Source organism: Eschrichtius robustus, chromosome X, assembly GCF_028021215.1.
Source record: "Eschrichtius robustus isolate mEscRob2 chromosome X, mEscRob2.pri, whole genome shotgun sequence".
Lineage (NCBI taxonomy): Eukaryota > Metazoa > Chordata > Mammalia > Artiodactyla > Eschrichtiidae > Eschrichtius > Eschrichtius robustus.
In genome coordinates, this window is record NC_090845.1 from 91,571,047 (window position 1) to 91,584,196 (window position 13,150).

Here is a 13,150-nt window from a genome sequence, read left to right on the forward strand (position 1 = left end):
TGGTCAGCCATGTACAATGCTTGGTGTCAGTCTATTTATCTCTTGTAAAAATAAAATACAGTGTGTGTGTGTGTGTGAAAGAAAAAAATAAAAAACTTTCCTTGAACCTATCAGAAGAGGGACAGGAACCTCCAGGAGAGACAAATCTATGTAGCTTTAGCAGAACTGTATGAACTCAAGAGAAAGGTTGTGGGCAGGGCAAGAAACTAGAAATTGTTTTCCTAAGTAGTGCAGCAGGAAGGAAGGAAACGCCTGATCCAGGACTGGGTACAAATTTCTTTGTTTGTTTTTCAGCCCATTGTGGAAGATCTCTGATGAGCCATTATACTTCCAGAGTTCTCCTTGGGAAATTAGAGTAAGGATTTAGGATAATTGGACCCCCTTCATGAGGGTCATTAGTTAAAATTATTCGGGAATATTAGAAAAATCTCATTAAAGAACTTGAAAATAAAAGAATTTTCTTTCCAAGGTGATCAGGAAAATTGTCAGGAGAGCAACTACAAGTAAATCCCTCTGAATAGTGCCTTGAGATCGTCATACACATAGGGGACAAAACTTTGGGAGCCAAAGCCTCTTTTGAAACCATGCTCATTTCAAAGATAGAACTGTAAACCAGTTGGAATGCGCAGCGTAAGTCATTTTATTTCCATCATGCTCACTACCGCTGCTTCAAAATCCTAGTGTTTGTCCATATGACATACAAATGTTTTGCCAATCTTGATCTTGCATACTAGTCTCATACATATTGTATTATGTGAGAAGTTATTTTAAGAAAATGAATCTGTTGGGACATTTTTATAGCTCTTTGGGCGTTTTGCACCTAAAATTTCAGAAATAGAATAGAAGGATTAGTGAAATGCCATTTAAAATATACCATATAGACAGTGAAGACTGGGAGTGCAAAGGTGAATGACAGATATGAAATCTAGGATAGAGAGAGGAAAAATGGGTTTTGATGTTGAAGACTGGAAGATAAAATGAGTACATCTGATCATTCACTTCAGAAGGTGATTGAAGAAAAGGGGCAATTATGATCTAATGGTATGGTTAACAGTAAAGATTGAAGTAAGGTCCAAACTTCCAGTTTTAATTAAATAATTCGCAGACATGTAATATACAGCATGGTGGCTATAGTTAAATACTGTATTGTATATTTGAATGTTGCTAAGAAAGTAGACCTTAAAAGTTCTTATCACAAGAAAAAAAATGTGTAACTGTGTGTGGTGGTGGCTGTTAACTAGAATTATTGGGGTGATCATTTCATAATATAGACATATATCGAATCATTATGAAACTAATGTTTCATGTCCATTATATCTCAATAAAAAAGACTAATTGAGGGAAACAGGTTTACTACTTCAATAAGAAATTATAAGCAACCCTGGAAAATAGTATTAATATAGCAAACATATCGCAATCAAACTTATTCAACATTATCTTTGTTACAGAATTCATTGAAAACATAAGAGAAAAGCCAAACATGGTACAGAAATATCAAAATCAAAAAGTTCAAGAAAAAAACCTATTCCCCGTTCCCTAATATCTGGAGATGCTACTCTAAGTCATTCAGATGAATCTGATTCTATTCCTTCCAAGTTTGTAATGTATTCTTTGTGAAAATGCAAACATTCATTATATGAACAAAAGATTGAAGAAATTTTACATAACCAATGAGATATAGCTGGACAGAGGATTGGTGAACTAGAAGACAGATAAAATAATAGAAATAATATAGAATACTTCACAGAAAGTAAAAGAAAAAAAAAAGGATAAAGGTGAGGCAAAGAGACTCAAGGAATGGAGTAAGTAGGTGATAAGTATCACATAGGCATTCCAGAAGCATAAAACTGGGTGAATATTGGAAAAATACTATTCAAAGGAAAATGGCTGGTAATTCCCAGAGTTAGGGGGAGCCATAAGTTCCTCCATTCAGGAAGCAGACCTGACAAATCATAGTAAACCTTCAAGGTAACCCTAGAGATCAAAATAGCAGACAAAAAGACGCAGTGCCTAAAAAAGGAATACCAAATAGTGTGACTGCAGACCTCTTTGTCTTAATAAATTGAAGCCAAAAGCAAGTGCTGAGAGAAAGTAACTATCATCCTAGAGTTGCATATCTAGCCAAGGTATCATTTAATAGTGAAGCTATGCTACACATGAAGATGGACCTCCCCAAACCACACTCAAATGTAGACTTGCTCCACCGGCTGCTGAGAGTACAGTCAGGTGCTAATCCTCAGCCATTGAACCTTTCAGATATTTCCTCAGCTTCAGAGAGCTAATTTGCCCAAAGTTAGGGACTTCCTGAGACAGTCACATCCAATGTCTGAACAAGGGGAGGGTATAAATATATGTCTCATCCCATCCTCAGATGGTAATCCTGATTAACATTCCCACATAATTAACCCCATCTCAGTGCTGGCTTCCTTCTGGAGCTTAACTGAGAAATAAAGACTTTTGAGAAAAATGAAATCTTATCGTGTTTACATCAACTGACACCATGTTAAAGGAACTTCTAAAGAATGTAATTTAGGAAGATGGAAAAAGATCACAGCAGATGATCTGAGATGCAGGTAGGAATGTTAATAGAATAAATTAGCAAGTAGAGGTAAATGTAAAACAATGACTGTACACAAAAGTTGCAATAATGATTACAGTTCCTTTGAAGAATCAAGTAAACAAGACATAGCTAAATACTGCAGTTATGCAACACTTGGATGATAAGAGTGTCCAATGAGAGCAGCTCACGTCCTGTTCACTGGTTCGGCCAGTGATGGACTGGAAGCTTGTGAGCCACAGCCTTTGGCCCAGTGTGGGAAAGTGGCCAGGGAAAAACAAATAAAAGCATTCTTGGGAGGTTCAGACTTGGGGATTGTGGAGGAAACTGGAGGGGTTCCTTCCCTGTTGTTTGCTTGCTAGCTTATTTTTAATCACTGTAAGTTAATGATCTGAATTCAGAGATTGTACTGTATGTGTCTCTTGTCCCTTGTATACAAGTAAGGGAAGGATTTGACTACTAACACATCAAGTGGGATTTTTGTATTTTCATTGGTAAATGGGATTCTTTAGAAATAAGGAACGGCAAGCTTCCTTCACTGGTTTTATCACCATATTACATTTTCTGGTAATAAAGATTAGCTTTCCGCTTTCATAATTGGAAACATTTCATGAGCAGTAGAAATAGCAGTTCTTTAAAAGTGCAAATGGACACAGCTTTGGAATCTTGACCATTTCAGATGAAACCACATTGATGAACCCCCCCCCCTTTTTTCAATTCTTCTTAAGTCATTTTTTGATTCCAATTCTGCAATTTATTGGTAAGGAAACACATTAAAGAAATGCCTCTGTCTGTATTGTCATGTATTCTTGCAAGAAATACGCTTTTATTTTAAAGAACTTCCCATTTATTCCTTCCATTCTTCCTATGGTGTTTTCTTAGAGAATTAATCATTGCTTTCAATCAACAACTCTTACCTTTGTTCACAAATTCAAGCATGTGGGGTATTTTGAGGACCTAAGGAATGTTAAGAAAACTTTATATTTGAGAAATGTTTAAGTATTTTTACTAATTTTAAAAGTATTCCCATTTCTGTTTGTGTTCCAACTTTGGACAATGTGGCTTTGAGATTTCAATTTTTTCTGATTCACTGAGGGTTTTGATCATAATTGGAGGCAGTAGATGGTCAATTATGTCCCATGATTTCGAGGAGCACTCTGCAGACCATGTCAGAGACTTCCGGCTCAAGCCACGGAGGCTCAGCCATGGAAAGACAAGATACTATGTGGGAGTAAAATGGCCCGCCAAGTGGCTAAAGTCATTCTGATGGCGGCAACGACTTGAGTTAGGGAGGTCAGACTCGCTCAGGAAGCTCAAACTGATTTTTCTTCAGTGTAGGTGACTTGGGTGACATCTTTTCAGAGTTCTCATGCATAAATAGTAGGCATAAATCAGCTGAGGTGAACTTTGCCTACACGGGGCATAGTTCAAAGATTTTCTGGTACAGGTCACGGAAAGTTTAAAGTCACCAGATTTCCACTGTGATTGGCTGACTGGAGGCCAAGCAGGGGGCCATCCAATCACAGGTGACATGGGGTTCCTTAGTGACAGACCTCCCTGCTTTGCATTTTATCCAATCAGATGTGAGCATTGCCCGTGACGTCATAGAAGGCAGGGAGTAGACACCGGGCCAAGGGACCTCGACGGCCGCCCTGTCCTTCCCTCTGAGCTGCGGGGAAGACGATTCCGACATGCTTGAGCCTTCGTCTGAGACGTCTGAAGAAAGCCCGGGCACCAAGGAGACGTCTGAAGAAAGCCCGGGCACCAAGGAAGCCGAGCCGAAGAACCCGGAGCAGAAGACACCGAAGCGCCGCTGCAGCCGCCGTCGCCGCTGCAGCCGCTGCCGCCGCCGCTGCAGCCGCCGCCGCCTCTCTGACGGCTTCGACAGCTTTGCCACCTATTTCGGAAGGGTGCTGCAGCGGGTCCAGGAGGGCCTGAGCCTCTCGCAGGAGGCCGTGAACGTCATGGATTCGTTCGTGAAGGACATCTTTGAGCGAATCGCCGGCGAGGCGGCGCGCCTGGTCCGCTCCAGCAAGCGCTCCACCCTCACCTCCAGAGACATGCAGACCTCCGTGCGCCTGCTGCTGCCTGGGAAGAGGGGCAAGCACGCCATATCCAGCGCCACCAAGGCAGTCATTCGGTACATCACCGGCAAATGAGCTGCCTCCGGACCACCTGAGCATCGCAAACCAAAGGATCTTTTCAGAGCCACCTCAGTTTTCTTAATAAGAACTGTATTCTGATAAACTTTGATCGACTTTGTTTTTTAAAGTGTGTCATCCTGCTAATTTTTAAACATCTTTTTTACAAAGAACTAAATATTATCAACTACATTTTAATATATCTATGGTCTAATTTGCTCAAAATGAAATAGTGAGTTTTGTTCAATAATGTTGCATTATACCACTTTACTAAAGAGTGAGTTCTTTTATTTTTCTAGGTCAACCTTTCACAGGGTCTGTAAGATAAAGTTATTTACCTTTTTCACTCTCATTTTCTCATGAATGTATGGCTAAAATTTCCAGAGATTCATTATGTACCGTAATGACAACAAATTAAGTGCAGGAACATGTATAAGAATTCAACAGACATAGTAGAAGAGATATTAAGGAGGTTTTCTTTTTCTTTTTTTTAATTGAAGTATAGTTGACTTACAACGTTGTATTAGTTTCTGGTGTACAGCAAAGTGATTCAGTTATACATATATATAATCTTTTTCATATTCTTTTTCATTACAGGTTATTACAAGATATTGAATATAGTTGTTCCCTGTGCTATACTGTAGGACCTTGTTGTTTATCTGTTCTATATATAGTAGTTTGTGTCTGCTAATCCCAAACTCTTAATTTACTCCTCCCCCCTCCTTTCCCCTTTGGTAACCATAAGTGTGTTTTCTATGTTTGTGAGTCTGTTTGTTTTGTAAATAAGTTCATTTGTATCATATTTTAGATACCACATGTAAGTGATATCATATGGTATTTGTCTTTCTTTGACTTACTTCACTTAGTATGATGATCTCTAGGTCCATCCATGTTGCTGTAAATGGCATTATTTTATTCTTTTTCATGGCTGAGTAGTATTCCATTGTATATATTCCACATCTTTATCCATTCGTGCCAATGGACATTTAGGTTGCTTCCATGTCTTGGCTATTGTAAATAGTGCTGCTATGAACATTGGGGTGCATGTATCTTTTCACATTAGAGTTTTCTCCAGTTATATGCCAAGGAGTGGGATTGCTGGATCACATGGTAACTTTATTTTTATTTTTTTAAGGAACTTCCATACTGTTTTCCATAGTGCACCAGTTTACATTCCCACCAACAGTGTAGGAGGGTTCCCTTTTCTCCACACCCTTTGCAGCATTTATTATTTGTAGACTTTTTGATAATAGCCATTCTGACTAGTGTGAGGTGATACCTCATTGTAGTTTTTGAAACCGTGCACCTCAGCTTGGGACTTGAACCTAATCTCACCTCAGATGAGACTCGAACCCACCTGACTTGCACCTCAGATGGGACTTGAACCCACAATCTCTGGCTTAGGAAGGTACTCAAATCCACAATCTCCCAGGTAAAACTGCACACCTGGTCTCAGGACTTAATGAAGTTCAGGTTCTTTATGTCTCACTGCAGAAGGAATGCAGTGAGAGGAAAAGTGATAGGTAAGAAGTAGATTTATTGAGAGAGATACACACTCCACAGACAGAGTGTGGGCCATCTCAGATGGTGAGAACGGGCCCCCACGTATGGAGTGGTTAGCTTTTTATGGGCTGGGTAATTTCATAGGCTAATAAGTAGGAGGATTAGTCCAACTATTTTGGAGAAGGGGTGGGGATTCCAGGACTTGGGCCACTGCCCACTTTTTGGCCTTTTATGGCCTGGGAACTGTCATGGTGCTGGTGGCTGTGTCATTTGGCGTATGCTAATATATTACAATGAGCATATAATGAGGCTTGGGCCTAGCCTAGTAGGTTCTAACTGGGCCTATCTTGGGCCTAGCCTAGTAGGTTCTAACTGAGACAGGATCTTAGTTCCCGGACCAGAGATTGAACCCACGCCCTTGGCAGTGGAAGCATGGAGTCCTAACCACTGGACTGCCAGGGAATTCCCCACACTGTTTTGATTATTGTAGTTTTGTAGTAAGCTTTGAAATCAGGGAGTAGGGCCTAGCCTAGTAGGTTCTAACTGAGACAGGAAGGAAGGAGGCAGGGCACAACCATTAAAAGAATGACAGCCATTGGGAAGAACAGGATACCAAAAAAAAGCGGTTAGAACCTACCTGGAAATTGTTCATGACAAGAGGTCCATATTCCCCTATAACATTTTCCCTATTATAATCATACCCAGTCACAGGTCCTGATCATTTGATGTTCTTAAAAGATACCATTATTATTCACCAAGGGCATAACATCTTCCCTTAATGAACTATAATTCTGAAGGAACAGAGTTCACATTTATTTAAATTTTTAGCTGTATCCACTGAACTTGATTTTATTTTTTGCATTTTTAGATCATAAACCATATGGAGTTAATTATCATTCCTGAATTAATTTTAGTGGAAGGGAGAGTTAGACAAATGTGTTTTAAGTATATAATGAATATTATTTTTATTCTCCTCAGTACCCTCACTGTCTATCAGAATATCTCCCATATATATTGTTTCATAATGGGTTATAAATATAAATAATTTATGTGTGGTTTAAAATGCCTCACAGCCGGACAAAGTGAAAGTCTCTTTTCTAATCAATATTCCTGCATCCCACTCCCCAACGGTAACCACTGCTATTGTTTGATTTGTATTTGGCATGCATTTTTCTGTGCATATTGAAATACACATACGTAAATAGATACAATGGTTTACACATTAACTGATTTGTTTGTTAGATATGAAATTGGAATCACAGAATAACACTGATCTGCTACTTATGTTCTTCATTTAACAAGATGTGTGCTTTTTAAATTGTTTTCATTAAGGTATGATTTAGAGAAAATAAAATTCACTCCTTTCAGTGTCCAGTTCTATGTCTTGAAAAGTACATACACTTGTATATGTACACTTGTGTACAGTTGTATAACCACACCACAATCAGGATATACGAGTTCCATTATGCCAAAAAATTCTCCTGTGCCTTTTTGTAGTCAACCCATTCTCCCCACCTCAACCCTGACAACGACCTATTTGTTTTCTGACTCCCAAATTTTGATAGCTGTAGGTTTTCACTTTTATTTTCATTTTAATTCTGTTCTATGTATTTTTAATTGCAGTATAGTTGATTTCTGTTCTACGTATTTTTGATTTCCCTTGAGACTTCCTCTTTGACCCATGAATTAACTTGATATGTGTTGCTCAGTTTCCAAGTTCTTAGAGATTTTCCTGTTATCTTTCTATTATTAATTTCTAGAATTTTATTCCATTATTGTCAGATAACACATTCTGTTTGGTTTCAATATTGTTAAGCTGTTAAGGTTTGTTTTATGACTCAGGATATAGTCTATCTTGCTGAATGTTCCATGTGCATTTGAAAAGGGTGTGTATTCTGCTGTTTTTGGGTGGACTGTTCTATAAATGTCAGTTAGATCTGGTTGGTTGATGGTGGTGTTCAGTTCATCTATAACCTTGCTAATTTTTTGTCTACTAATTCTATTACTGAGAGAGGAGTATTGAAGGCCCAAATTATAATTGTGGATTTGTCTATTCCCCTTTCAGTTCTGTCAGTTTTGCCTCTTGTATTTTAAGACTCCGTTGTTAGATATAATACGTATTTAAAATTGTTGTATCTTCCGGGTGAATTGACTGACTCTATTTATCCCTGGTAACTGTGTTTGCTTTCAAGTCGACATTGTCTGATAATGTAAAGAATCTATAGATTCTCCTGCTTTCTTCTGATCAGCGTTTGCGTGGTGTATTTTTATTCATTGTTTTACTCTTAAGCTACCTATATCATTATATTTGAAGGGAGTTTCTTGTAGACAACATATAGTTGGGCCATTTTTGTTTTTTGTTGTTTTATAAATCCATTCTGACGATCTAAGTCATTTAGTTATGTATTTAGACCATTGACAATTAATTATTGATATGTTTCTGTTTAGATCTACCACTTTATTTTGCATGTTTTGTTTGTCCTCTCTGTTTTTCATTACCCTGTTTCCCCTTTCTTTGGCTTATCTGAATGCCTTTTAGTATTTCATTTTAAGTTTCTATTCTGAATTTGAATATATCTCTTTGTATAATATTTTTGTGGTTGCTCTGTGGATTACAAACTCCCTACTTAACTTTCCACAGTCTATTCAGAATCAATACTCAGAATCATTATGTTACCACTTCAGTTGATATGTAGAAACCTCACCTTAATAGATCCCCTTACCCTCCCCCCTTTACATTACATTTGCCTTATGTATTATAACTACACTGAAACCTACATAGATACCTACTATAGCTACTTTATTGAAAACTCCATCTGTTAATGTTATATTTTGCTGTGATTTTCCACTATTTACCATGATTTTGGAAGCCCATTCAGCTGCATCTTCATATTCACTTTCTCCCTAGATCTCCATGAATTCTAAATTGGTGGAAATGTAAATTGGTACAGCCACTATGAAAAACAGTACGGAGGTTCCTTAAAAAACTAAAAATAGAGTTGCCATATGATCTAGCAATCCCACTCTCTGAGCATATATCCAGAGAAAACTCTAATTCAAGATACATGCACCCCACTGTTCCTAACAACATTCTTTACAATAGCCAAGACATGGAAACAGTCTAAATGTCCATCGACAGATGAGTGGATAAAGAAGAGGTGGTATGTATATACAATGGAATACTACTCAGCCACAAAAAAGAATGAAATAATGCCATTTGCAGCAACATGGATGGACCTAGAGATTATCATACTACGTGAAGTCAGAAAGAGAAAGACAAATGCCATATGATATCACTTATATGTGGAATCTGAAATATGATACAAATGAACTTATTGACAAAACAGAAACAGACTCACAGATATAGAAAACAAACTTATGGTAACCAAAGGGGAAGCGGGGGAGGGAGTGATAAATTAGGAGTTTGGGATTAACATATACACACTACCATATGTAAAATAAACAACAAGAACCTACTGTATAGCAGAGGGAACTGTATTCAATATCCTGTAATAAACTATAATGGAAAAGAACATGAAAAAGAATATATGTATATATATATATATCTATAACTGAATCACTTTGCTGTACGCCAGAAATTAATACAACATTGGAAATCAACTATACTTCAGTAAAAAAAAAAAAAAGTAAAATAGGTCATTCTTAATCAATTAAGCAATACCTTGGACAGCATTGAATGCCAGTGTCCAGAGAACTTAGAGCATTTAGAGCCCTGGTGGCTTCAGGATACAACGGGAAAAGCTTTAGAGTAATTTCAAGCTCACGTACTGAGCAGGTACCCATAGCAGTTCCCCTGATTTACTTCACCTCTCCTAACTTCTTACCCTTATCTAAATTATAGGATTAAATAGGGACTTCCCTGGTGGTGCAGTGGTTAGGAATCCGCCTGATAGTGCAGTGGACATGGGTTCGAGCCCTGGCCCAGGAAGATCCCACATGCCTTGGAGCAGCTAAGCCCATGAGCCACAACTACTGAGCCTGCATGCCACAACTACTGAAGCCCACATGCTTAGAGCCAGTGCTCCACAATAAGAGAAGCCACTGCAATGAGAAGCCTACACACCACAACGAAGAGTAGCCCCCACTCTCTGCAACTAGAGAAAGCCCACGCGCAGCAACGAAGACCCAATACAGCCAAAAATTAAATAAATAAATACATAAATAAATAAATTAAAAGAAATGTTTAAATTATAGGATTAAGTAGGTAACTGAATAAGTGTTAAGAGTAAAGGAGATACAATTTAGAGTACCGTTTGTTTACATTCATTTCCTACCCTCCATATCATCTTTCTCAGAGGAGACGTCTGTTCTGACTGATCCCTTTCTACCCACCATCTTAGAAAGCAGTCATTCACATAATCCCCATACTTAATTCTCATCCTCATCAATCATCATCACCAACACCAACATCTGCATAAGCGGTCACTGTGTATATGAAGCGTTTGTCAGTCTTCTTTCATTATCACCCTCCAGGAGCCCTTTCAGCCATTTTTTGCCTAATTACCCCCAACCCCACTCCCCAGCGGAATGTGAAATTTTTAATACTCCAGATGTAGTTTATCTGTTTATGTACTGTGGTCCTTTGGAAGCTCACAGACCGTTGTAATAGCTATGAAAACCCTAACCTCAAGAACCAATCTTTGACCTCTTGGGGGTGATGTCATCTGTTGAGAATGCATGGTATACTGTGATTAGGGCAAAAGCTGGAATCCCACTCCTGCTCCATACATCCCTCGATCCACACTAGAAAATCTGTCATGATTAGATGCCCAGCCTTGATAGACCATCCACGGAGCCACCCTCATCCCTCTCTGGGAGAAATTTCACTTTCCTCTCTGTGTCCTCAGATGCCCTTTCCTCCCTAGCAGGTACAAGCAGCCTAATCATTTCCATAAGTTTTCACAAAGGACAGAAGAAACACTGGCTTCAGACAGCTTCTGCTTCCAGCCTGGTCACAAACTTCCCACGCGGCAGGGGGAAGGACCACCAGGCTTGGCTTCCTGCTGCTGGGAGGGTTAACACAGGGAGAACAGAGATTAACCACCTCAGCGGTACATGTCCTGATACCTTTGCTAAAGATCTGCCACCAGCAACTAAAGGTGACCAGGCTGCCAGGTCCCACCCCTGGCTCTGGCTGTTGGCGTGGGGAACCACCTCTTTGCCATTTGTCTCTGTGCTCAAGAGCACTTGCTTTGTAGTCACACACATCCATGAGGAGAGGATAGTGATACATCACTAGTGGGGCTGTTGTGAGATTAAATCCAGTCACTAACATGAAGAACCTAGATCTGGGCCCCTCTAAACAACCTGCTTCATAAATAGTAGCCCTTTCCTCCGTCAATCAGAGAGCTCATGTGGTCCTCGCCCGCCCCTTCAGCTGGGGCCCCTTAACCAGATTGCAGGTCAGAATCACCTTGGGGATCTTTTTCTAAACCCTCATATGAATTTCCCTTGTTGGTGGAAAGAGGGCTTCTGTATCAGAAGCCATTCAAGTTATTCAGCCATGATAATATGGGCCTTAACAAACAGATATGCCCATTTGGCACCCGTAGTGTGTGGCAGTGTCCATTTCCCCTTCATTCCACCAGCATCAGTTATTAACAGCTTTTGTCTTTATTGCTAAATATGATCTCTTCTTTTTTCCAGACCAGTCCCAGTGGAAGAGTCACCTCAGAAGGTCTGTCCTTAATGTTATAAATTCACAGGCTCCTCCCCTCGGGTTGCCAGATTTAGCAAATAAACATACTGGATGCCCAGCTGAACTTGAATTTCAGATGAACAAAGTAATATTGCACGTGACAAATTTACACAAAAAAGGATTTTTTGTTTATCTTAAATTCAAATGTAAATGGTTTAAATATAATCTGGTAACCCTACACATGGAGGGATCTGGAGGGGAACCAAGGTGCTCCAGTCAACAACCACAGCTGAGCCCCTAGCAGAAGCCAGAACCCGTGCTCATCCATGTGAGTGAGCTCTCTCAGATGTACCAGCCTAACGGAGCCTCCAGCTGATGGCAGCCCCAGGTGAGACACCACATGGAGCAGAAAACTATCCGGCTGAACCCAGTCAACCCACATTATCCTGAGAAATTAAAAAATGGCTATTGTTTTGGTGGTGTTTGTTAAACAGAAGTGGACATCTGAACCATGTAGTTTTGGTGAACTCTCTTTCTCTATAGTCTGTAATCTTTGGATAAGATAGGGACTTGCTGATCTTTGAAGGTTCGATAGGACGTCGTTATAATTTTGGCTATAGTCTCTGTGTGGGTTTACATGTGGGTATAGATTTTGAAATTTCCTCAGTTCCTTCTGGGATTCCCAAGATAAATTTTCACGATGTATGATTTTCATCACACTCTTGGAATTTTAGAAATTTATTCCTAAATTCCCTTCCACAGACGAGGCTCCACCGCAGTCATGCTTGTGAAGGGATGGAGAGGTATTGCTACAAACTGCTCCCTGAGGCACATGGAAAGCCGTATCCTCAGAAGGTGCCTTGGTGCGTACGCTGTCAGAACAAGGGGTGTTTACTCATTTTAAGAAGGGTTTCTCAAAGAAGGTGTCCTGAAACCCTTTCTCCTGCTACAAGGATAGCCTTGCAAGGAAGCCCCTCTTCTTGAGTACACATAGGATGCCTTCACCAGACCTCAGAGACATATGCATTGCAGTCCTGGTCCTTTCTGGCTGTCCCAGTGCAGCACTGCTGGGTGGATACGTCTGTGCAGTTCTGGGGTTCATTAAAACGAAGACCACTACCCTTGTGGAAATCTGAGCCACATTCTACAATATCACCTTTATAAGGAATAAAGTTGATGTATTTTCACCTTATTTTTCATATTTCTTAGTTGGTTTAGAGTCAAGGTATGGAGAAGGGGTGTCTTTTCAAGGCCCCTTAAAGACCCAGTCATTTTAGAGCAAGACCATAG

The 13,150-nt window shown here is 39.6% G+C and overlaps 1 protein-coding gene across 1 annotated transcript; it reads left to right on the top strand.

Annotated features, from left to right (window-relative positions):
* The first annotated feature begins 4,248 nt into the window (after window positions 1-4,248).
* Window positions 4,249-4,716, top strand: LOC137756379 (histone H2B-like). Its single transcript, XM_068532656.1, has one exon. The coding sequence runs from the start codon at window positions 4,249-4,251 to the stop codon at window positions 4,714-4,716; it is 468 nt and encodes a 155-aa protein (XP_068388757.1).
* The last annotated feature ends 8,434 nt before the right edge of the window (window positions 4,717-13,150 follow it).

Excerpts from the sequence above, each read along its gene's own strand:
- LOC137756379 (XM_068532656.1), top strand. The coding sequence starts at position 4,249 with ATGCTTGAGCCTTCGTCTGAGACGTCTGAAGAAAGCCCGGGCACCAAG.